Source organism: Lepisma saccharinum, chromosome 22 (assembly GCF_977018435.1).
Source record: "Lepisma saccharinum chromosome 22, izLepSacc3.1, whole genome shotgun sequence".
Classification (NCBI taxonomy): Eukaryota; Metazoa; Arthropoda; class Insecta; order Zygentoma; family Lepismatidae; genus Lepisma; species Lepisma saccharinum.
In genome coordinates, this window is record NC_139250.1 from 4,401,485 (window position 1) to 4,428,884 (window position 27,400).

Genomic DNA, 27,400 nt, shown 5'->3' on the forward strand with positions numbered 1-27,400 from the left:
AGGAATTAATTAAATTGTCAAAAACATAAATAAATGGAAATCCATTAAGAAGGAAGTACAGATCCAGAAAGTCCATTAAGAAGGAAGTCTACATCCAGAACGTCCATTAAGAAGGAAGTCCAGATGCAGAACGTCCATTAAGAAGGAAGCCCAAATGGAAGAATATACAAATTGAAATATAGAAATAATAAAAAACAGATTGAGATGAAAATTACCTGTACATAAGAATTATAGAAGAACGTAGCTTATCATGTAAATATTCTATTTCCATGTATCCTTGTTTATATAATATATTAGTTTAAAACGTCTCCATTGGAAGGCATCCTGTCTGATTTCGTTGTCTACAAAGAACCCTACCCTGAAGATATTCTAGCTGAGGTTTAAGATTAAGATTTATGCACCTTGTATCAAATAGAGGTAGCAATTCATAAATTGATCTTTGATTTGAAGACTTGAAAATTTGAACACATGATAGGCAAGCACTAATGTTATGAGTACTTGATTTCAATTTGTTCGGAATTTTATTTTGGAGGGAATTTACAGTACCGGACCCCTCCCCAATTTTTGTAATATTTCGTATACTCACTAATTGAGGCCTCCTAATCACAAATTTGAAGTTAATTTAGGAGTAATGTGTAGAAATTGCAAAATAAGCTAAATTGAGTGGTCCGCAATCGGAACAGAAACCCTGGATTTCTCCACGAAAACAGTGGTTATTTCAATACTTTATGTTTTAGAACAAAATTTTAACTGTTTGCCTAACCTAACTTAACCTAACCTTACTGTGAATGGTTTGCGAGGCTACGCCTGAATGGTTTGTGGGGCACCGTCAAAAAATATCAGTTTTGTAGCACCTGATTGACAAATTTTAACTACACAATCGTGATCAAGTGTCCTAAATTATTGACTGTGTGAAATATGATTAAATACCCTGTATGTACCCAACTAAAAGTTACTAAAAGAAACTTACAAAAGAAAGAACTTTATTTCCTACCTCACACCATGCAGATTACTGAACAAGTGAATGCTACGTTGAACAAACATGGTTTCCATGCTTGTATACGGAGAACGATCCCGGTAATTGAAAAGCTTATTTTACAACTTCTACACGTCAATTAACAATTTCAACACGTCACTCCCACATGTTAACCTCATATACTTCATCGGGACTATGTATTTCGTGAATATAAGAAGTAGGATAGAAATTACGGATGGGTCCAGTCCGGTATTGTAAATTCTTACCTTTATTTTTGCTTACATTTGTTTTAACTTGGTCAATTTATTGATTTGAATTTTGGAAAGAAAATTTGAAATGCACTGGAACACTAATCAAAGATATTCTTTATCCTGTGAACTATCAAAAATTTGAAACTTTATTAAATAATGGTCCTTAATGAATTTATAAATATATTACCTGTAATAATATAATTTTGTAACTAATTTACAGTTCCACCCACTACTGAGACTCTGTGTGAGCTTCAAAAGACATTGAGCAACACGGCAGTGGATATTTGTGAACTTCTGTCTGCGAAAATGGTGGCTTCTGGAGGTAAGTTGTAATTTCCGTTGGTTGTTTTTTCCTTCCATCACATTCTTTAGTACCTCACCGTGGCTGCTATTGGCCCCCTTCTTCCCATTCCCCCATTGGTCAGAGGTTGGGCGAGCCATTTATGTAAGGACATCAGAAAAACCAACATGCATTCATCTTGCATTAATTCCAAGATATTTGGAATTCATGAATATGTTAAACAGCATTTTGTGTAGCCTACAGGATACTTAAGCTCTGGGAAAGTATTAAATGCAAATTATACTTTTTGATACAAATACCACTGCTGTCAGCTAATTCCAATATATCAGTAGATAATACAGGGTGTCCATAAATTATCTTTACAACTTTAGACTTGAATAACTTGAAAACTATACTAGATAATGACAAAAACGGTTTTCAACATGTGACAAGAAAACTCATAAAGTTTTTTTTTTATTTTCCAGGTGACGCAGATTTGACTAAAAATGTGGATGCCACAGGAAAGAGCTCAGTGTGTAGCCTGGTTTATAGAGACGAAGTGCAACGAAACTTTCGGACACAGTATGGAAGGGAACCACCACCTTGTAGGCATACAGACGTAACCTCCTATGCAAGACTTTGTGCACTGTTGCTCATGGCATTGCCAACTCTCTGGCTGCCGTATGCACTGATTTTGTCGGTCTCCTTGCAAACGCCTGCCGCACCCTGTCCACGTTGGCGTCTGATACAGATGGCCGACCTGCCTCCTGTTTATGGAGAATACTACCCGTTTCCATTAATGACGTATGCCAAATCCGAATGGTGTGTCGGGACGGTGGTTCCCTTCCATACTGTGTCCGAAAGTTTTGTTGCACTTGGGTATCGGACTTCGTCTCTATAAACCAGGCTACACACTGAGCTTTTTCCTGTGGCATCCACATTTTTCGTCAAATCTGCATCACCTGGAAAATAAAAAAAACTTTATGAGTTTTCTTGTCACATGTTGAAAACCATTTGTCATTATCTAGTATAGTTTTCAAGTTATTCAAGACTAAAGTTGTAAACATAATTTATGGACACCCTATTAAGACCAGACCAGTTTTTTTTAGTTACAGCATGCACTGTGTGGATGAAAACATTGTGAACATTATACTTGTAATATACATTATAGTTACTTACAGATGAAATAAAATTAGAGGTAATATTTTTCCTTTTTGTATTTACTACAGATTCCATAGGCACCGGACCACTACATGAATTTCATGAGGATATTGACAGAGTAATATCAGGCTTTTGTGAACAGTTCGCTAAAGAGATGAAAGACTCTGAAGGTAAGATTATCTTGTTACTTTAGAAATCATATTATCTTGTTACTTTAGAAATCATGGTATGCTGCGCCTACCCAGCTAAAATAATGATAAGTGTATATGAAATCGTAGCACGTGCAAGTGACGTGAATAAAATATTTCTGTCATTGCCTCTTCATGTCCCACACCGTGCGGTCTAAGGCATCATGCTTTGGGCACCAGCTACAGGATACACACAGGTTTGAGTCTCCTAGGGAAAGTGTAACAACCTTTCTCCTGAGATTTCGGCCTGTGTATGGGACCGGTGACCACCCACCATCTTGAGAAAATTGGGAAGCTATGAATGAGTACCGTATCCCGGTCATGGAAACCTACAACAACTGGGGGTTCGTTGTCCTGAATACATGCCACTCCGTAACTGATTGGTTGATATTGCTCTCAGTTGCATTCAGTTTTACATCAGATTAAGTTATTGCGAATGACCGTAGTTGTCGTAGTAAAAGGAAGAGAAGAGAATTACGAGCGGAAAGTGATAGTTTAGAATATCGGGACTACGTTAGGGTAGTGTTTGGAGAAAACGGAGTATGCTCCCTAGTTCGTTTTATTACAGGGTAGGACCACATCGAAGCGAGGACCTGCAAGGATGAGAACTTCCAACAGCGCTACAGGTAACGAACATTCCTATGTCTTTTCCTCACCCTGCCTGTTCAGTCAATTGTGTTTAAATCGAATGTCAGTGTGTTGTTATTTCACAGGGGCAAGCCCACTTTGCATGTTGTGAGAGGTTCATCATTTATCGGAGGTGTCACCCCCATACCCTTTGTGTTCCTCTCGCTTAGCCGAGCGTCGCCTCAGGCTGTCGTAGCCTGTAGTAAAGATCCCTCAAATATTTAGACTTTGTACGATACCAAGGCAGGGTGGGAGTGAGGCCGGCAGTCGGTACGTAGGCCCTGGCCCTCACAGGCTGCTGCATCATGGGTTGTTACCTCTTTATATTCCGTAATGGCATGCCGTGAAGATGCATCATCCTGTATCAGGCTGAGGGACCCGCAGTGAGGATATATTTATTGAATACCATGCCTCCTGCCCCTGCAGTGAGAATAATGGAAAGAATTATACACAAAGGCACATGTACTCTCAAATTCTTGATCAGGGTCTAACAGATCAGATTATTGCAAGAGATATTTGAGAAATAATAATTCCTTAGACCATTAGAAAATTAGCTTTGAGGTTTTAAATCTAGAATTACAATTAGATTTTATTTCTGCAATGCCAGATTTGTACTTCATTCTAAATTAATCAAGTTTTGTACACATGCTTACTACAAATTCTAGTGATAAAAGTGTAAAAAAACAGGTTTTTCTTTTGAAAGCAACAGAATAGAATTTTTTGTGTGTTATTTTCAGTTGCCAGGAATTATAGAGGGCTTCATGAACTCCAAAGGAAATTGGATGAATTAGCAGTCAGTGTTTTTCAACAGCACACAGAGGAAACAGGTGGTAAATATTAGCACCATTAAATTAAAATGATTTTCAACTATTAATACTTGCTTTAATGCTTTTAATTATTAAATGTTCATGTGTGTAGTTAATGCTTGTTTGCTCCTAGGAGCAACTAGGAAAATAGTTTCATACCTGCATGGATTTTACATTTTCTAATGTGGCATCCATTTCGAGAAGTTTAATTTAGGAGCATATGAATAAGATTTAGCCATCTTCTAAAATTACCTCCTTGAAATTAGAGGTGTTCTAATTTCCTCCACTATTTTCAGCTTTCAGAAAGAACAAGACATTCTTTTGTCTCTCTACCATTCTATTCAACCTTTACCCACTCTTCACAGTTCATTCTTTCTATCTTGTCTGTAGTCTTCCTCTCTTTCCTCCCTTCAATCTACATTCATTTCTATTCTTCAGTAGTCATGTAAAATAAAATAAAGTGTACCACTGTAAAACTAATATTGTACCAGCCTGATATAAAATGGAATGTATGCCATGCAAAAGGTCAATATGTCACCTCCTTAAATATATATAGTATATTCAGAGTATCCACATCAGATCATCCACAGATATTCTGGATATTTGTTAGATATCCAGTTCTAGATATCCATAGGATACCCTATCATCGATATGTATTTCATGATATCTTGGTGGCCGTGGTGGCTCAGTCGGTAATGCGTTTGACTACCATGCTAAAGGTCCCAGGTTCGATCCCCGGCCAGTTCAAATCCGGGAATTTTTCTAACGGAAGCGGCCCCGGTGCCCACCCAGCGTCGAATAACATGGGTACCTGGGGGAAACCCTGGGGTGTAAAGGCAGTCAGGGGCATGATGCTGATCACATCACCCCCACTCACGACCAGATGAAGAAAGTGTGGGGCGTTACCCCCACACCCCCTATATGCCTTCATGGCATGGTGCTATGCACAGGGGAGCACTTTACCTTTACCTTTTTACCTTGGTAAATCTGTTCCACTGTATAAACATATGTGTGCATAAGATCGTTAATAGAATGGTCTTTATTTAAGGAGTCATGTTTCGGTCTCATGGGCCGTTCTTACAACCAACCCTTGTCACAGACACAATGAATTAACAAAACTAAGAAAGAGAAAAAAGGTAATGATCATGATAATTCAATAAACATAACACAAACATTATACAATAATAGAATAATACATTGAAGTAATTAGTATGTGTACTGTGAAGTAAAGATAAGTAATAAGTCATTAGCGGGGGCGATTCCTCCATGTAAGAAGTGGGGAACTTTCTACGGTTCATTTATACTTATTTCGAGTTCTCTACTTTTTAGGAGTTTAATGCATGTTATAGAATTATGAGTGCAATGTGCAATGCAATCGCCTAGGTTAGCGACTGTCAAGAGTTGACTACTCTTGCTCGATCCAGCAGCAGCCCAACATGATGGTCACAGGCTTGTTGCCGCTTGGTGAAGAACATCAGCGGTCATCCTACATACGGATGGGTGAGGAGTGGAAGGGGCAGTGAAGGGGCGAAGATCTGCGAGGGCCGAGGAACCAGCAAGAGTTTCCTCAATCAGCGATGCCAACCCCAGCAAAATGGTACTAAACCAAGCACAGTTTGATATTTGTTGGCACTTAGCACCCTGCTTTTGGCATAATGGTAAAATATAGCATAATATACAAAGGCCAGTCCCTGGGAGAGAGAAATCGAATTCAAAGGAAAATAAGAATACAATTATGTCCAAATCTTATTTCTACTTCACAAGCGGGCATGTTTCACACGAAAGTGAGTATGCCAACCCAGCGGCAGTTTTTTACAACCATGCTGCGATCCATCCTCTATCTTTTCTTCATCCTTCCCGATTTAGTTTGCCAGATTTTATGGTAGGAAATTGGCAGAAAGTTGGGGCTAAACAATTTTCTCAGATCTTTTAAGTTTTATGTTGAACCCATTTCATTTGTTGCGCCATTGTAAACAATTTTATGGGAATATTTACCCTGTTACAACTGTTAAGAGAGCTAATGTCTCTCTCCGTCAGGGGTTGAAGTGAGGCTTCAAAGCTTTGGAGAGTTAACAACACTCTCTCCATCAGAGATTGGAGTGAGGCTTCCAAGCTTTGAGGAGCTAATGTCATTCTCATCTTCAGAGATTGAAGTATGGGTTTTGGAGAGCTAACATTACTTTTATTTCCAGAGATTGAAGTGAGGCTTCCAAGCTTTTTTGAGAGCTAATATCATTCTTGAGCTTTGGCGAGCTAACATCACTCTGATGAATGAAGTGAAAATAAGGGTGATATTAGCTCTTAAAAGCTCAAGACACCTCTCCAGAACTTACCTGCCTCATATATTGAGAGAGGATGTCTTTTTTATTTCCTGCCTGGGAAGCCTTGCAAAGTTGTTTCAAAGTTGTTGATCTTATTTCTGTGCAGGTCCAAATTTCTCGGATTCTGGAGATATTGTGCGGAGAATACTAAGGGATGCACTCGGAGAGATTTATGAACAGTTCACAGAAGAGTTGGAAATCTACGGAAGTAAGCACAGAAATAGTTGCCAAACATGTTAATATAGAATTTATGTTCAACATATTTTTTATCTTTTGATTTATTTAATATATATGTTAATTCCTTTGTTTTAATGTTGGCCTGTTGTGTTGCTGTTAAACATTGAAAAAAAAGGGGAGTATAAAAGTATTGTCAGCATCTCACAAGAACTCTACAATCTGGCTGCAGATTGATTGATGGCTCACAAGTTGTGATGCGCAACTGATGAGAGTGAGTGAGGGGATGCTTGTACACCTTGTGTTTTAAATTCATATACTTCTGCACGTCTAATCTTCATCTAAGTAATAGTAATAATGATGAAGAAAAGATTATAACAAGTTTGATGAGAAGATTCTCTCAGGCTATCGACCAGGTGAGTTGTGGAAAGGATTCCAAGCTTCCGAGAGCTAACGTCATCTTCACTTGTACCCTGAAGATGAGAGTGACGTCAGCTCTTGAAAGCTTGGAATCCTTTCCACAACTCACCTAGTCGATAGCCTGAGAGAATTTTGTCATTATTCATCGCCAGGAAAGCTTCAAGACTTGCTTTAATACAAGTTTGTTGTAATATGCAGGCTTGTCCAGGACTTAGACTTGGGTATCTTCTATACTGTCTTTTTACTCTACCAACTCACCTGGTGGGCCGTAGAAAAGCACTGTCAGAATTTGCAAGCTGCCTAGCTTGTTTTGCTTCCATAGTTGTATTATAGCAGTATGCACTTATGCTGCTGACTTTGAGTTAATAATGAATTCCATGTAGATTTTCGAAAGACATATTTTGCCTCGTCTTCCCTGCATATTCATCCCTTTGTACTTAATTTGCAGAGATTCCTACTGCAGAAGAATTTCATAGCAGATTAGATGAGGCAGTTGCAAGCATTTATGCCAAGCATGCTGCAGACTGTAACATACATAAAGGTAAGTGAAAGAGGGGCGTATGTATGTGTATGTGTAGAGTAGATATATTACCTGAAAGAAAACAAGGAAGAACATTCTTGCCTAACATAACATGACATTAAAAGCTTCTTGTGTCACGTGCCAGCAACATAAACAGCACAATACGAAACACTTTAAAAGTTTGTCAAAGCTTTCGACTCCAGCTCGGAGTCAGCAAGTCATCATCAGGACTGGTGAACAGAAAATACATAGGCCAATGCAAGAGGCCTATCAAGGACAGATGCTAAGACCATACATAAAGAAAGTTCTTCCGGTTTTGCCAAACATGTCACAGAAACAAACCACCAATTACCACATACCACAACATTTCCTTCTTGGCACATGCTAAAGGAAAAATAATAGAACAAGATGTTAAGGAAAAAATGATTAAAATTACAATTTATGTGAAAATCTTTATTTATCATGATATAACACATTCAAACTGAAAACCCATCCTCCTCAGGCATCAACCGTAACAACCAGGAACTTACCAAGACCACAACGACATCTTCTGGTGGACACAGCAAGTAGTGTCATCGGAACCTCAACCGTATCTTCTTCACTGTCTCTTGACCAGCGCTGGTGATGACTGTGAGATGGGGTCGTGAACTTGGACAAACTTTTAAGGTGTTTCACATCGTTCTGTTTAAGTGTGTGGTTTTTAACAATAATCTAGCCTAACCTTTGTATCTAAATATATCTGTTTGGCGGTTACGGGAAGATAGGTAATTTACTCGGATAAGCTTACTTTTCATTTTTCCGCATAAATTTTTTCTCGCAATCGATTTTGCCACCCGTCTGGTGGCTTTGTCGGGTGTGTACTCTTTTGCTGCAGGCGGCGTGGTTTTTTCTTCTTCCGCTTGTGCTCATGGTGGCGCTAGTTGAAGCAGTTATTTCACTTTCTGCCGTTCTCATGTGGGTATAGTGCTTCCATCTTTTACCATGCATCGAGGGTTTTGGTGCTGTACGCGACGGATTTCGGTCTCGGTGCACGGTAAAAGAAGGAAGCACTAAATTCACACGAGAACGGCAGAAAGTGAAAGGACCACGTCAACTAGCACCACCACGAGTACAAGCGGAAGAAGAAGGAACCATGCCGCCCACAGCAAGACAGTACACGCCTGAGGATGCCACCAGACGGGGTGGCAAAATCGATCGCGAGAAAAAAAAATACGTGGAAAAATGAAAAGCTTATCAGTCTAACCTAACCTGCCAAGACATCATTCTCAATTACATATTCATTTTGTTACAGGTACTCCAGGTTTAGATGAGGATGCTTCTAATATTTGTCAACACCATGATTCAGATAATAATCATCCTAAAGGTAAACAATTTGTCATGTTTGTAAATACCTAGAAATGGTAGCCAATAATATTCGTACTAGGGATGGACTGATATTAAATTTTTACCAATAATTATTACAAATTTTCAAGTTAACAATTTAAGTGTCGTAAATCACATTGTTACTTCTATGGCAAAAAAGTAACATTTACAGTTACAGGTGCTTACTTTTAAAAGTAACTAGTCACAGTTAGAATTCCTAAAAAAATGCACTAAATGCACGACTATGAAAATAGGCAGCTGAGTGCCACATATGGGAAAAGCAAAGTGAGAACGGGACAGAAGTCGTTGGTACCCGCACACTGTGTGGCAACATCAATCGGGCATTGTTGGCTAGTTCAAGCATCAGACTGACCTCTCTCTCTCCAGGCACTTTTGTGTTATCCCTGACCTTTCGAGCAAATACTGTCAGATTGTGTCACATGGATTACAAAGACCAACTCTACAATGAGATCTTTCATTCTCTTAAACCTCAGAACACACGGGGTTGTGCTCCAACGTGACAACATCATGGACTTCTGCCACCCGCCGCATTTCATTTTCATGCATTTAGTTACTTCCAAACACTGAATTTTATACAAGGTGGAGCAAAAGAAAGGCATGTTTTTAGAATAAGTGTAACGTTGTTGATTTTGTTGATGTATGTTGATGAAGTATGGATCATTAAATCATCACTGAATACCTATCCAACTGCATTTCTTACCACTGGTTCTGGTGTTAATAAAACGTTTGTATCTTGAAAATCAACGACGTTACACTTATTCCAAAAACATACGTTCTTTTTGCTCCACCTTGTAAAAACACAGAAATATGAAATATTGCTACAAATGTATATCCTCAAAGATACATGTTGTGAGTTGTTGCTTCAACATTGATTTTTTTATATTTGCTAATGAGTATATTGCTTTCACTTTTTTCTTTCACATGATATGCACATTTCTTGCAGTTCCATGTGGTACAGCAGATTTAGGTGAAGGTGATGTGCAGAGAAAACTGAAAGAAGAAGTTACTCGTATGTTCCACCTTTTTGCAGCTAAATTTACAGAAGTGCCTGAAAAGAAGTCAAAATCACTGAATGTGCATTTTGATGAAACTCCAGAGGGTGTGTAATTAGTTCTTTTTACTTTAGTGAATTTGTAATTTTTAAAATTTGTTACTTGTTAGTAAGTATGGATAGTGGAAGGCCCAGGCAATCCGAGGAAAGGTTATGGAAAAGTGAGGGGTGCATTATTATTATTATTATTATTATTATTATTATTATTATTTTGCTTTCCAGGTTTGGAAATAAATTATATTCTACTTTCCATCCCAACTTTTTTAGAATTCTTACAATGATTGTATTATTATTTTTTTTTTTGCCATTTATTTTCAAACGTGTTGAATGAACTTGATTTGTTTAATTATCATTCAAAGTTGAAGACAGTAGAACACTTATTTATTTGTATGTTAAATCATTATAGATTGGTCTGGAAAGTTATTTATAAGTAATTGGAAAAAGTTAGGGAATTTGGATTTGCAAGATAAGTGGAAGCTAATAATAATCATAATCTTTATTCATCCATTGACCCATTTTTACATAGGTGCTGTACCATGTGGATCACATACATTTTTTCAATGTAGAAATTTGGGGAAAAAGGTTGGTGGTTTTAGACAAGGACCACTTCTGCCAGGTGCAAGGGCACTAACCATTCATTTCATAATAATATATCCTTTTTCAGCAGGCAAGCTTTGGCATATGCTGATGCACTCACCTAATCTTAACCCAGAAAACATTACTATTTTATGGATAAATATATTGTTTGTATTTTGTGTATTTGTAAGCAAACGTGCATGACAGTTGCAGCCAGGATGGTAGTTATTTTTAGAAAATATCACAGGAAAAGAAATGCAGTACACACTTGTACTTGAAACTAAAATTTCAAGTATAGTACAAAACAGAAGGAAATATGAAATAAGAAAAACACAACTTGATGGAAAGCACATAGAAAAAATATCAAAAGTAACTTGTAACCAACCCAACACTAGTAGCTTACTTGGTATTACTCATGTATGGTGTGGATCCCACTTTAAACTGTAGGTCACAGGGGCAGCGCGTGCCTTTTCAGGCAGGCAGGGCACATTTTTATTTTTGGTAGGGGAGGGGGAGGGGCAGTTAACCTCTATATTCCTCTTTAAGGTTTTTGAGTGAAGTTCCTTGACATGGAGTAAGTAAATTGTTCGAACAATGGTTCACTATTTGGAATAAAATGTAACATTCTGATCAAGATATCTCTCCAAAGAGCATTAAATACTCACTACGTAGGATTACGAAATATCAGCAACATATGGAACAAATTACATGAATAAAAAAACTCGAATACTGATGTCGGAACCCTATACTCTTGCAGTAACTAAAGTTTGGGTAGATGCTGGAATGATTAGGAAAATGTTATACTGTTAACTCTGCTATAAAGTGCATGAGAAAGGAAGCAATGCCAAACGTACTTTCAACAATGACTGTGAAATCTGTGAAATGGTGAGCACCCCTCACTGCTCATCAATAACAAAATAAAATGAAGAAGTGAAGATACTAATTACAGAAATAAGATAAAATAAAATACCTTTCTTTTAATTTATAATGATAGAAGAGCTTTTCCAGTTTCTGCGATGAATATTTTCCTTCGTACGATGAACTGTGAATGAAGCTTATATGCATCATCTATCTCCAGGCGAGCGGCTGCTCCTCGTCTTTTAATAGAGGGAGGGGGCATGGACTTGGATTCCACACAAAGTTATATAGTGCCGAGTAGTTGATTCACTACAATATGTCAAAATTTCACACATTCGCACTTTTAACACTGGGGGGAGGGAATCATCTCCTCATCCTTTCTGCACCTCACCATGCCAAACTAATATTAATGTGTTATGTCTTTGTATAAGAAGTCCATTCTGCGGTTCTTCAAACATGCAAACTTCTCCATTACTCTTTTGTTGAAGTCAGGAATTTCACGAACAAGTTCTTTTTCGATAGATAGCATGGCCAATGCATTTAATCTCTTCTCTTTCATGGTGTTACGCATAAAAGTTTTAATGCGCTTTAGCGTAGAGAAGCACCTTTCTGATTCCGCAGTGTTCATGGGAGTGGTTACAATAACACGTAACAGCTTCACAATTTCAGCGTATACCCCTTCTAAGTTGTTATGAAGGAAAAACTGAAGGAGGGAGGTTGCTCCACCACTGATTCTGAAATCTTTCCTCGTGTACAACGTAGTTAGTTCAGTTTTCAGCCGTGGCTTATTTAGAAAGGGGTATGCATCAACAGCAGCGTTTACCTCACATTCAGGAAATTTTAGAGCATATGTCTCAAACTTATTTGAGCTAAAAAGTGTTGAAGCCACAAGATGCCCTGTGAATGAGAAGCGCTCCCGGGCTTGCGTTGTTACGGTATCGCAAACTTCTAGAGATGCCGCTTAAGGGGGATCGAAAAAAGCAAATTTTTTATGATGCTTTTGGGGTAGAGCGGAAAAGTTGCCTCTATACATAAGTAACTTCTGTTCAAAATTTCACCACCCTAGAATAATGTCTTCTGTTCTGGCAAGGGACGTGAAATTTCAAAAATTTAGTAAAATCGGCAATTTTTTTTTTTTTTTTGAAATTTTTTTCAAATTTCACAGCACTTTGCGGTAGTGTGCAAAAGTTGCACCTATGTATGGTTAATTACAGTGCAAAATTTGGTGCCCCACGGACAATATGTTCTGTTCTGGCAAGGAGCCTGAAATTACCCAAAAATCGACAAATACACTGTTTTTTCATTATACTTTTAGATATAAATATGATTTATTAACAATTATGTTAGCAGCAGATTTTCCAGATTATCATTAACCACTAATTAATGATTATTAATTATTAATCTTTTTTTAATACAGGTCGTGAACTGAGCTAGCAGTGAGCAACAAAACATGACAAAATCTTCAAAATTTTCAAAGTGAGGAGCATTAGACTGCCCAATTTTCGGATCATCGACGGATTTTGCTGGGATGCTTCCAACAAAAGAGGATGTTATTAAATGCTGCATTTACGAAAGGTGGCTTCTTGGATCTGAAACAACTGGTAACAATGTACACCAGCTTCAGGATCAAGTCTGCCCATTGCTGAAAGTATTTACGACTATATCACAGCAGAAGTGCCCGGAGGTTTAAACCATATTCTTGTTCTAGGGTGTGATGGAACGGTCGTAAATACTGGAGTTCACAATGGGGTACTGTGTCGTCTTGAACTGAAGATCGGGAGCTGTGCAATGGGCTGTTTGTCAACTACATTTCAACGAATTGCCTCTCCGCCACTTGTTCGAGTCCCTCGATGGTCCCACCTCCGGACCCAATTCCTACACTGGTTGCATTGGAAAATCTTTGAAGGCGTGTGAGCTGCTTCTAGTGGTAACATTTGAGCCAGTTAACTGCACCTTGCCATCAGATGATATATCCACTTTGAGTAAGGACCAGAAGTATCTGAGGGATATTGCTCTCGCCGTTAGCTCAGGCATGTGTCCTCCAGGTCTTGCTAAGCGCGATCCAGGTCCCCTAAACATGTCCCGCTGGTTGACAACAGCCAACAGGATATTAAGGCGAGGAGGGACAATTTCCCCTTGGTCTTTCTCGCTGGGGCAGCTGCTGATCACTGTTGCCAACTTCGCTCTTTTGGAGCCAAATCTGGCTCTTTCGTGCACTCGTTTGACTGTGAACTGTGGCACCCGCCCTCTGCCCCACTATGATGCCACCACTGGCTCCGGCCCAAAAATACCAACTTTTGCCATGAGTGTACATTTTGCACGTGACATGATATTCGTATAGCTATAGGCTGCGTCACCCACCTTTTGTTTCCTCCCCATGTACTTTTATATATAGCGATGTGGCTAAGATGAAGATGACAATTTTGTTATCCGGGAACCCTTTATTTTCGATTTTATATTAACATCATTGGATTATTGAGATGGGTGATGCCGCCAAATCTGGGCGGTGAAAACTAAGAAAGAATAAATTGCCATCACTTTAAAGCTAACGGTAATAGCAGCACCCCTACCCTTCTGACAACTAAAATTACCCTAGTAGGCACTTTATGCAGCCTTCGTTAATCTAGCTCCTTGAAAGTCCTCTTTAGCTATATTAATGGTGAAATTTAGCTCTATTATGCACATCAGGTTTGGCAACACTGCCAGGATGGCCGTAGGAGGCAAGGAGAAATGCACTAGGCTTATGGGACCATTATTTTATTCGTTCTCTCGGGAATATCAAACATCCAATGACGTAGAAAAGTACATGGACGGAAAAAGGACACGTTGAACTATGTCATAGTAGTAGGAAAAGTCGAAACTCCCATTTGATGAGCCGTAACTTGAAGTTGAAGTTGATGTCCCATAAGGAATACATGGGATTCGGTAAATACTAATTCATCATATTTTTCAAAAATCGTATAAGGCTTAATAATCAACTTAGGAAACCGCTTCCACTTGCCACATGGGGAGAAATTCATACTCTTCATTTCTGCCGGAGATCTTTTTAGTAGCATTGCTCATTCCGACGATATTGGAATAAATGCATGCCTGGTGCGTAATTGTCCCTCTTCGCCTTAAGACTGTATGTTTCCACCACGGAACCATCAGACAACTTACGTACCATAGTAGAGTTCGTTATCAGGGTGTATGTGCCGTCTTGGTTCCGCATCAAAATCCATCATTCAATTAAGGATGGAGCTCGGCATCTTTACCATTTCATTCAGTCATCCAGATACTTGGATCAAGTTAACCGCAACGTCATCGACCCAGTGATTTCTCAGAATGCTTACTTCGCATCTCCAGAAAACATTCTGCTCGCGATGCTGACTGATAAGAGAACACATATCAGAGCCCTTGGCATTCGAAGAGTCATAAAAGCACGAGAATCATGTGAGACGGTTGGACACGTTGGGATTAGAAAGTTCGATATTCCAAAAATAAACTTCGAAGCAAACGACTATATCGAACTAATTGACTGGTCGTCCAGCGAAGTAACTCCACCACCAATACTGAATGATGTGACTACAGAAGATTTGAAAAGTATGCTGAAAGAACCAATACCAATTGACTGGACTTTTACAAAGTTCCCATGCCACACACAAGCTGTGGAAAGAACAGTAAAATTGGTTACGGAGGCCTCAAAGAAAGTGTGTGGTCATAAAAAACGGGATGGATTTATTCGCTGCACTCTGAAATCGAGAAAGCCCATGCCTGAATTTAGGTGCAAGAGACAGTACAAAACCTAAAGACACATATTTTACATTATTATTACCTACAAAACACACATTTTCGTACTTTTAATTTTGAATACTTATTTCTTAATTCTTATATCTAATAGTATGCGAGTGTATGACAATTCTGGTTTATGTTTAATAAATGTTAGTTAAATAATGAAAAAACAGTGTATTTGTCGATTTTTGGGTAATTTCAGGCTCCTTGCCAGAACAGAACATATTGTACGTGGGGCGCCAAATTTTGCACTGTAATTAACCATATATAGGTGCAACTTTTGCACACTACCGCAAAGTGCTGTGAAATTTGAAAAAAATGAAAAAAAAAAAATGCCGATTTTACTAAATTTTTGAAATTTCACGTCCCTTGCCAGAACAGAAGACATTATCCTAGGGTGGTGAAATTTTGAACAGAAGTTACTTATGTATAGAGGCAACTTTTCCGCTCTACCCCAAAAGCATCATAAAAAATTTGCTTTTTTCGATACCCCCTAATGCTGCTAGCTTCCCTGTTGCTGAGTTCGATTCACGCTGACGTTTTGGATCACTTCCTTCCTCGGATGAACGTTCTCTTCCGGATATGCCATTTCTCACGTCCGTGACTGCATTTTCGAATTTGTTTATAGCAGCATGCACTTGTACTGGGTCCGTGTTCGTTTTCTGAACTTCGGCATACAAGTGATCAACATGCGGCATGATTTTGTGAAAGAGTGACAGCCAATACATAAAGGTATTGTTTTTCAATTGATGACATAAACCAGCTGCCTCTCGAATTGTCACACCATCGAATTCGGCACTCTGTTCTATGTTTTCAAGACATTCAATAATTTCCGTCCTGTATTCAAATATTGTGTTCACCAGTCTGCTATTGAAATTCCACCGCGTAGAAATTGCCCTGGGCAACCGCTTTGATGCAACTGATTCTAAAGCAGCAATTCTCTGAGGTGACCTCAAAAAGAATGATGCAAAGCCAGCAAGATGCATGAAAAATGTCCTGACCCCACTTATATGCAAAGTAGCCTGTTGCATGGTGAGATTTAATTGATGGGCATAGCAATGAATAAAATATGCACATTCATAATGCTTCCTAATAAGTGTTTGAACACCTGCATGTTGCCCGCTCATTACAGCTGCCCCATCGAAGCACTGAGCAATTAATTTATATGGCGTATCTTTTAAGAACTGACCTATTTCGGATAACAATATATCTGCAATATCGTTTGCTCTGGCACGAGCAGGATTAAAAAATCCCCAGAATCGTTCGTAAACTTTTCCAGATCTCTCATAGCGGAAAATGAGAACAAGTTGTAGCTGTGAAGAAGAATCTGTAGTTTCGTCAGCCTGAATTGCAACAAAATGAGCATTTTCTATCTGAATGCTTATTTTTCTTCTCTGCATACTTCCAAAATGCAGTCCAAAATTTCATTTTGAACCGTGCTTGAGGTTCCCTTAAATACACTAGCAGACTCAAGATGTTCTTTCAATGATGAATCAAGTTCTGCCGCAAAATTTACAAGGCCAAGAAATATTCCTCTGTTAAGTGAATCTGCAGATTCATCATGGCCTCTCAATGCACATTCAAATACACCGCAAAATTTAATGCAGTCTATAATAGTTGATAGAATTTTCCTGTTCTTGTCAACCATATTATTGTGCCTTTTCACTGCTATTCGATATGAGGAGTCCAGTTGTTTAGCAATACTTACACGACCCAGTAATGCAAGATCCGTACATGCATTAATGTGCAATTTGGAAGATTCGTGGCTTTTTATCTTTTCTGACAAATGTTTCATGTCCTTTATACCTGTACGTGTCCAAGCAAAGTCGCCCCCAAAGAAAATACAAGGAAAGCAAAATAAAGCGATGCGTTTATCGCAACCACAAAGCCACACTTTTCGTTGATACCAGTCCATGTTAAAATTCCGATTTACTTGTTTTCCCTTACATGTTGTTGAATGCTGAATTGAAATATTTGGTCGATGTGGTCCTAGTAGCTTTATCTGCAGTTTCTCTTCCATTGCCAATGAATTGAAAGGCGTAGATATTAAAGTTTCTACATGATTCAATGTCATTTTAGCGTCGCAAAATGTCTTCCAAAATAATGAAAAGAAATATTCTATATTCACCAAGTATCCACTAATATCAAGGACTAACTTGGAAGATGATGCAGCGTTAAGTTCAGTAACAACACTTTACATTGGCCTAGTGTTGCCCACGGGACGAGACGGGACAGGCTTTTAAAAATTCGAGACGAGACTAGATTGATCATGTGTCCCTTTGACAAACGAATATTTTCGAGACGAGACAGCATTTCACAGCATTTCCACGAGACGAGACAGGCCATGTACATTGGCCATGTACCCCCAAAAATTTTGTTTATACTTACGACGATATTCTGCATGTCAAGTTGCTGGAACACAGACACAATCACATAAATAAATAAACGCGTACAGTAACTATAAACTCGCGAAAAACGAATTATTTCATAAGCGACCAATACGCACAGACGGAACGCAATGCAAACTCACACACTAACTCAAATCCAAATCCGTATTACAGTGGGAAGAAAGGAGGATCTTTTTGAAAATACGAGGGACTAGTTTGAGCAATAAAAAGTGTTGTCAACTTTTCAGGTCGCCGGAACAAGCGCGAAGAAAAGCATTCGAGGGATTTTTTTCTATCTTATTGCTGCAGGCTGGAAGAACGAATGAACTGCCTGCCAAGCGTTGGAAACACTGAACGGTGAAAGAGGCAAACATGAATGGACAGGGCACCTTGTCCACTGCCCAAAGATGGCTACAAATTTTGCACTTTTCCATTGTGAGGGGACCGTCCCTTGGGTCCCTTGCCTATGCTGTAAATGTTTGGATCAGTCAGTGACGTCACGTCTCTGGGGCAGAGCCGAGATTGGACTCTCTCCAACAGGACGGAGAAATATATTAACCTCGCACAGGGTGCATACCCTGTAAGACTGGTTGCAGCAACGTAGGGGTTGAGGGAAAAAAAAAACAAAAAAAATATTTACGCGTATATACCAATCGTCTCTTCAGATGAACTTTTTATGTTAAAATTGTTGTGGGGCAGTGCCCTAGTTGCCCTTTATGTAGCATCGCCACTGGGTCCAGTCCTGATTAGCCATCCTGTGCATAAAGTGAACTTAAAAGCAAAGCTCAAACTCATGTATGGGTCAGCTTTCGTGGTGGAGTGGTTAGCACATTGTGCTACGATGCCAGGGGTTCCAGGTTCGAATTGCACCCTGGGAGTGGATGTTCTTCATTATAATAATAATAATAATAAATTCTTTATTTCCATAGACCCATATCCATGGGTGTGGAAAACATCATACAATACTAAATATTACAAATGGAGTAGGATTACAATGAAAAGAACAAAATGCAAACACAAAAATACAAATAAATCATATGGGTTAAACATAAAGAGTTATAAGTGTCACATACTAAACTTGTAAAAGAGAAAATCCAAATATAGGAGACATACAATATCAAAAGAATTTAAATGCTTCACTTTACTAATCCAGTTTAACTATTGAAATTCATTGAGATTATATAGAGGTACATGTGTTAAATACTGTTTAATTGCTTTCAGTTTCTTGTGAGTTTCTGTAAGTTGTTTGATGTGTGTGGGTAGTTTGTTATGGTATTTTATTCCTGCAACATGAGGTGATTTGTCTGAGAGAACAAGTCTGTGTGCTTGCATGTGGAAGTTCTCTTTTTGACGTGTGTTGTGCTGATGGACGGTCGAATTCTTATCTAATTTACGGTGTTTTAGTGCATATTCAATTACTTTATAAATGTATAGGGAATATATGGTCATAATTTTATTTTCGCTAAATAATTCTCTACATGAGTTTCTAATTGGTATTTTGAACATATACCATATTGCTCTTTTCTGTAGAGTAATCAACGTTTGAGTGTATTCCTGCGCAGCTCCTCCCCATGCTATTATGCAATATTCTAGGTATGGATATACAAGTCCATAGTATAGATTTGTGTTTATTTCAGACACATGATATTGCGTCAGCAGTTTCAGGAGATATAAGTTTTTCCCTACTTTTTTGCATACATGGTCAATATCATATGTCCATCTTAATTTGTCATCAATAACTAAACCTAAAAATTTAACTGGATTTTCATAATTGATTTGATTATCATCTATTTGTAAGTTTATATTATCAAAATTGGGTTTATTTCCAGGATTGAAAGCCATATACATTGTTTTTTGAAAAACTAAATATGCTGACCAAGGCAGTAATTTATTTTATTAAAAACATAAACTAAACGTAACGTTTCAACCTTCTAGCAAGGTCTTCTTCAGACTCTGTATCAAATACAAAAGCCTTTTGTACTTGATACAGAGTCTGAAGAAGACCTTGCTAGAAGGTTGAAACGTTACGTTTAGTTTATGTTTTTAATAAAATAAATTACTGCCTTGGTCAGCATATTTAGTTTTTCATAATCATGGAAACAAGGCTTAATGGTGTTATAATTGTTTTTTGATAGTTTACATTCAGGTTATATGAATTTAATTGCTGAGTTATTATATTTACTGATATGTAGGTTTGTCTTTCTAATTGTTCTTGTGTATTTGCACTGCATGTTATGGTTGTGTCATCTGTGTATGTTAAAATATTTGTATTGTCTGGGGCAGGTAAGTCGTTGGTATATAGTATGAACAGTAGCGGGCCTAGTATGGAGCCTTGAGGGACTCGTGTCCCTTCATCTATTTCATCACTCATCCTCATCTCTGCGATTATACAAAAGTGGCAGAAAAGTGGTAAAATAAACCAAATCAACATTCATGGTGGGTGCGGTAAGCATGGTTGTATAGGTGATGTACCGTATTTCCACATTGTAGATTTAGTTGGTTTTTCCATTTAATTGTGAAGGATCACTTTCTGCTCTAATTAACAAAGGTTGCAGTGTCTGGGATGGAGATCCCATAACTTTTGTTAATAAAGGCAGTGGTCCTTTGAAATTAATCAGAGAAGCCAATTAAATCTGCAATGCTGAAATATTATACATTGCCAACACTAGAGTACTGCATGGAACCACTTTCGTTCACTTGTACTTGTTCGTGTCTCCCACCCTCAAGGGCTCAAGCGTATACAATGGAATATCATTTTAATATGACAATAATCGTAGACACATATATGTAAAATATCCACCTTGGTAGTTTCAGCCCAAAAATCATCTATTTCATTTTCATATATCAGTGTTTATTGGTAAGATGGACTAAACTACATTTTATCTTGAAGATGATGACAATGTTCACTTAAGTTTCAATTTCATTGCATATTTCACTTCAAGATCCATATTTGAGGGCCCACTATCAAAGAAAAATGATGGTTATATGTTAAGTACATTTAATTTTGACTGATTAAGTATTATTTACTCGAGCGAAGATCTCAATTCCATGCGCTATCTAGCGTCATCTGTGCGAACTATTTGGCACGCAAGCGAAATCCTCTTCTTGCAGCACTCTAGCCTAAACAATAATTATTACTTACCTGATGAAGCCTGAAACAGTCGAAGTATTGTATAAAAACTTAATACAGTAAAACCTCGTTAATCTGGACTAATGGGGGGTTGACCGGTTTAACTAATGTCTGGATTAACTGAAATAACCTAAAGTGCATTAAAACTCCGTTTATAGCAACAAAACACATTTATTATGGTGTACTTAAAGGGCATAGGCCTAAATGCACTATATAGTATAGTACAAAGTCTGCGGGAACCAGAATTTCATCAGTGGTTGACTGCCTTTTCTTTGGGAAGTTCTCTTGTTGACTTCTAGCCACATTTAAAACCTTGCATTCTGCTTTTTTTTTTGGCCTTTTTCCTGTCCGTATTAAGGCTTATCGGGGTCTGAATAAACGAGGTTTTACTGTATGTGCCACAAATACTGATATAAACAAAGTATGTGCAATTTATCAATGTTTATAAATAATATTAGTAAAAACAACTGCACCATTGACTTCTTTTCAGTGAAATCTGTTGTTGAAGTTAACAAGACAGCTTCAAGGCGGTTGAGCAAAGCAATGACAAGCATCTACAAGGAGTTCATTCATGATGTGGAAGCTTGTAGAGGTAATTCATACTTAATACAATGTTGTTTTTTTGTGTGTGTGTTCAATGTTTGAGTAGAGGTGTGTGATATATCAAGAAATAATTTTATTTGAGCATTGATGTAGATGATGGTATGTCCCGCAATGTGTCCGTGCGGTCAAAGGCATCATGCTTTGGACTCTGGCTACGGGACACACGCAGGTTTGAGTCTCCTGTGGGAAGCGTAACAACTTTTCTCCTGAGATTTCGGCCTGTGTATGGGACTGGTGGCCACTCATCATAGTGAGCAAATTGGGAAGCTATGAATGAGTAGCGTAAACCAGTCATAGAAAACAATAAAATTGGCACCTCGGCAGGTGGGAGTGAGGCCGGCAGTCTGTAGATAGGCTCAGGCCCACAAGGGCTGTTGTGCCATAGGTTTTTAGTTGTAACAATATTTTCCCCCCATCAAATATCCTCCGAAATGTATTTCTCTCCCTCCCCTCTGCCTGTCTGTCTCTCTGTTCCCCCCTCTCTCTCTCTCACACACACACACAATCACACACACGCACGCACACAGAGAAATATATATATATGCACACAATTTCAGATATCTCATGTATGCATGCATGCATATTGTATGCATTAACAAACAAAACATTTGCCATACCTGCCTGTGCATGCATTGTTTCTCACCTAACTGATATCATCACAATTATGAATGTAGCATGAAAACGAAGCATGTGAGCAAAATTATCAGCATATAGGAGTAAGATTTATTCAGATACATTTACTGACGAAAACTACTTTAAAAAATATAAAATTTGTTTTATCAAGTTTTAACACACGAACAACAAATACGTGGGTCGTTCAATATATAAGTTTCCGTATGCTGTAAAAAATTTTATTTTTAAGATACATTAACAAACTATACATAGATGTGAAGGAGGATCCTTCCTCACTTCTCCACAAAATCCCCATAGAGATTCAGGCATTTGCCCCACCGTTGCACCAATTTGTCCATACCCTTTGCAAGAAAATCAGGGCTCTGGCTATTGAGCACTATTCTCACATTCCGCTTCACTTCTTCATCTGTTTCGAAACGGTAACCTTGCAATTCAGACTTTAACACCGGAAAAACACTCGGTGCTAAATTGGGGCTGTATGGAGAGTGGGGCAGCCGTTCCCACCCCAATTCTTCAAATTTGTGTTGTGTTTGCACTGCTGAGTGGGGGCGAGTGTTATCGTCAATAAAAATGACACCAGCTGACAGGAGACCTGGTCGCTTCTAAGTTTATCCAATGTTTGACAATAACGGTCAGCATTAATTGTTCTTCCTCGTTCCAAAAAGTCCATAAGCAGAACGCCCTTAGCTTCTGAACTCCTTATGACACGAGCCCGCGTTTTCCGAACAAGCATTTACTTTTGGCCCTTGAGCGCATGCACCTTCACGTCTGATAACGAATCGATTGTTGTTCCTTGTAGACGAAGAATGGCGCTTGTCAATCATGTGCATCTTTTTAATGGCATTGCTTTATACAATATTTTATAGCACAGGGAAACTTATATATTGAACGTCCCTAGTATTGCATTCGTTTTGAACAATTAGATGTTAATGTAACATGAATTAAACATGTTAATTCAGATAAATTTGTATTATTCATATCAGGGGCACACAGATGAATCGTATGTGCAAATATTCTGTTTCAGAAACTTGATTCTCTCTTTCTTTGTTTTCTTAATGTTTAATGAAGAATATTTATTTTGGTTACAGGAAAGCCGAACATGGAAATACTGAAGAAATTTCAGGAAAGGCTAACTAAGGTTGTACTAGACATTTACAAGCAATATGCTGAAGCACTAAGAGATTGTGGAGGTAGGTTACAGTTCTATAGATCTCTAGGCTATAGTTGTTTTTTTTTTTAACCGTAGTACAGATATTATGTTTGAAAGTATAACTAGGGCTTCCTTGATGGCACAGTGGTAATGTCATCACCTTGTAATCAAGGGGTTGCAGGTTCGATACCCAGTGGATATACATGGTTGTTTAGATTCCCTTTAAACTGTAGGTCCAGTCCCATATTAGCCTTTCTGTGCATGAAGTGGACTTAAACAGAAAGTACGCAAAGTGGTTGAATAAGGAATCCTGTATCATGTTGAAGTATCCCAGGTAAAGATTCTGTTTCCTCTCTTCAAGGCAGTGACAAATTTGAATCCATGCTGCTAAGTTGAATGCATGCAGGATCAAAATGCTCCCCCCCCACCCCCTCAGGACTCCTAGCATTAAAAGGAAGCCTCAAGAAGAAAATATTGAGAAAGGTTCTTCAATTTAAAATTCAGAGCATGCAGCAGTACTGTCTAGCAACACCCCATGTGTCCTAAATTTTGTCTGGGTGTTGCTATTATTATTATTATTATTATTTTCAGTTCCACTCAGCACCAGAGTTGTGGAGGAATTTCAGAAGAAAGTAAATGAAGCAGCAGATAACATTTGTAGGCAGTCTACAGGTAAATTCACTTTACAGTGACCAAGTTATTTTTCTCTAAAAGGTGAATTACAGTACTAGTGTTTAGATCAGTACAGCCCAATTTTTAATGTTGTTTGTATGCTCTGAAAATAGTGTTAAAACTCTCTTGTCTTTTATTTAATATAACTTGATTGAACTAACATATTATGTATGTACAAATCAGGAATGTATTATGTACATAGACATTTGGAAGGGGTGTTGAGGGGAGGCTATGCTCCCTAACTAACTCTGTAGCCTTCTTAAACCCGAAGGTTTATGGCTGCAGCAACACAAGCCTTCCATCTGTCCCTATCCTGGGCAAGATCAATTCAATCATTTCTGCTTTCCTTTAGGTCCATCTCAACGTTATCCCTCCATCTTCGTCTTGCCCTTCCTACAGGTCTCTTACCATCAGGTTTCCCAACAAGAATCCTGTAAACTCTTCTTTCCTCTCCCATTCGTGCCACATGGCCTGCCCATCTAAGTCTTCTTGAGTTATTTATTCTAATATCTGTACATGAATACATATTATGCAGTTCTAAATTATGTGAGGCTATACCCCCTCCCCCCCAAAACACACATAGAAAATGAATCGTAGGCAAAAAGTCACTTATTTCACACATATAATTTCATTTCTGTCGCAGTAATTTGCGTGGATTATGATAAGTGACTTAGAATTACAAGTAAAACTGGTCGAGTCATAGTAGGAACTTGATAAATTCAATTTGAAGTTGTATTTTTTAAGGGAACACCAGTGCTTTTGTGGGGAGGGGGTGTCTTTCTTGCCTCTCACTGGAAAAAACAGCACAACATCCTTGATCACTTATGTTGTAGCTTCTGTGACAGTTCAATGGAATCTGATTTGGGTATTCTGCATGTAACAATATCTTATAATGTATAACCCACAATATACTTACATGATATTTTAATTCCAGTTCCAACCAGTGGTGCAGTTATAAATGCATTCCAGACTAAATTATGTGAATTTGTGATGGAACTTCCCAGTCTGTGTGGGAGTGAGTCACAATTATATGAAGGTAAGAAATTATTTTATTTTCTTGATAGGATCAAGAAGCTTTCGTGGTGAAGCTTTCATGTAAAACCTACAAGAATTTACACTTTTCTTTGTTTTTATATAGTATTTTTTTTAAATACTTTAGGATGCACTGAAACCTATAAATAAACAAGAGAATGCATTACTTAAATGATCAATCCATCTTCTCAGTTTGTATGAACTAATCAGTGGTATATTTTCATTAAAAAGTTGTTCTTGATATCACACGCCATCAACATCGTAACCTGAGTCATACTAAAAGTCACATGAAACTTAATTTCAGTCCAAATTACAGTTCTTTCAAAGTAACAGTACATATAACAAAGTTACTTTTCAAAATGAATTTAACAGTTACTTTTCAGGAAAGTAACTGTTACTTTTAAAATATATCTTTCAGTTTGACTCCAATGATGAACCCCATCACAGACCAGTCATTCCCAGGGTCCTCGCAGTAATGAAAATATTGATACAGTTAGAGAGTTTTGCACCTGACTTTATATGTGTTAAGTAGAACTTTTACCTTTAGGTTATCATTAAGTTATTCTGTTTGTGTCTTCTTCATTCCCTGTCGCACTGTAAAAATATGTGCCTGCGATATTTTGCCTTTTTTTTTTTCAGATGAGGCAACCGGGGAAGATGCAAATGAATTCCAGAAGAGGTCACGCAAAGTTCTTTCTGACAAACTGAAGGAGTCTGGAGGTAAAGTTTGGATTCTATCTGCTAGTCTTAATTTCTTCCAACACCTGTCTAGCCGTGAGGGCAAAGTGTTTAAGGTACCATCCTCCAACATCAAAGGGTCTGAGGTTTGAAGCCTGTTGAAACCATTGTTTCATCGCGTTTGTTGCTTCATCTATTTCATCAACTCAGCATTCATCCTCATTGTTGCACATAACCTAACGGAGTACTGAAGCAGTGTCAAATAGCCTAAAATGCAAATACAAACCAGTAGCAGATCCAGGAATTGCACTTGGGAGGGGCGATTTTACCACGGAAATCCATTCTAACCAGTATACAAGTTAAATCTAAAAAGATTCCTAAGAGAACATTGTTTTAACACAGTACAAGAGTACATCGATACCGTAAGTGGCAGGAACAACAACAATAGTACAAAATGAAACTGCATTCACTATCATCGGTATGTATAGTTTATTTTCCTTTGTAACTTCGATTGCAGTTTGATTCCATTTATCTAGATGTAAATATAGGTATACGAGGGTCACTATTTATATTTTGAGCCTAACAATGAAAAAACAGGAATTTGGCATTGAAAACTGCTTTATTGTTTTTCGAAGTATTCTCCTTTATGGTCAATACACTTTTGCATTTGTTCGAACCATTTGTCAAAGCAGTTTTTCCAATCTTCTTAAGACACCTCCATAATATGGTTTTTGAACGCATCAACGGCGTCTTCCGCCGACGAAAATCGTTGTCCACGGAATTTATTCTTTACATTCGGGAACAAGAAGAAGTCATTGGGTGCCAAATCAGGACTGTACGGTGGATGACCCATCAATTCGATTTTTTGACTGTTCATAAAGTCGGTTGTTAGACGAGATGTGTGACAGCTGGCATTGTCTTGATGAACAATGATCCGAAGGCGTTTGTTTACCGTATTTGACCAAAGACCTCTGGCAAACAAATTGTTGTGTACCATTCAGAGTTGACCGTTCTACGTTCCTCTAAAGGCACAGTTGCCACATGACCAGTTTTCCAGAAAAAACAGGCGACCATTTGTTTCGATGTGCTTCGAGCGTGAACAACTTTTGTTGGATTGGGTTCATCTTGAAACACCCATACAGTCGACTGCTGTTTACGTTCCGGCTCATATGCATATATCCATGATTCGTCACCTGTTACAATCTTATATACGTCTTTTGAAGCACCACAATTGTATTTATTGAGCATTTGTTTGCACCAATTGACGCGAGCGTCTTTTTGAGTTTTTGTCAAATTGTGTGGGATCCAACGAGAACATACCTTTCTCACAGCTAAATGATCATGTAATATTTTATATATGCTGGTGGAACTAATGCCTATGGTTGCCTCAATCTCACAGTACGTCACATGACGATCTTGCAGTATTAGGTTTTGCACAGCATCAACGTTTTCTTGAACAACAACTGATTTTGGACGACCTTCACGAATCTCGTCGGTGAGCGAACGGCGGCCACGATTAAATTCGTTATACCAGCGTTTCACAGTGGCAAAGGATGGGGCTTCATCGCCAAATGTGGAAGTAAGTTGATCGATGCACTCTTGTCTTGATAATCCACGTCTAAAATCGTAAAAAATCATCTCACGAAAATGTTCACGAGTTAATTCCATTTTATTGTTGTTGCGCAATCTCCAAGGCAACATAAACAACACAAATGAAGCTATTGACGAAACATTTGAAGTACGTTATGGTCA

At 38.2% G+C, this 27,400-nt stretch overlaps 1 protein-coding gene across 2 annotated transcripts in view; it reads left to right on the forward strand.

Annotated features, from left to right (window-relative positions):
- The window catches only part of LOC146004676 (uncharacterized), a 66,107-nt gene that overhangs the window by 26,324 nt on the left and 12,383 nt on the right, over window positions 1-27,400 (forward strand). For both annotated transcript variants that reach the window (XM_083143599.1, XM_083143600.1), the window contains exons 9-20: window positions 1,448-1,549; window positions 2,737-2,838; window positions 4,221-4,313; window positions 6,717-6,818; window positions 7,653-7,745; window positions 9,016-9,087; window positions 10,051-10,206; window positions 21,371-21,472; window positions 23,205-23,306; window positions 23,858-23,938; window positions 24,873-24,974; window positions 25,610-25,690. In XM_083143599.1, the coding sequence (XP_082999725.1) occupies window positions 1,448-1,549; window positions 2,737-2,838; window positions 4,221-4,313; window positions 6,717-6,818; window positions 7,653-7,745; window positions 9,016-9,087; window positions 10,051-10,206; window positions 21,371-21,472; window positions 23,205-23,306; window positions 23,858-23,938; window positions 24,873-24,974; window positions 25,610-25,690 (1,188 nt within the window). The remainder of the gene's footprint in view (window positions 1-1,447; window positions 1,550-2,736; window positions 2,839-4,220; window positions 4,314-6,716; window positions 6,819-7,652; window positions 7,746-9,015; window positions 9,088-10,050; window positions 10,207-21,370; window positions 21,473-23,204; window positions 23,307-23,857; window positions 23,939-24,872; window positions 24,975-25,609; window positions 25,691-27,400) is intronic.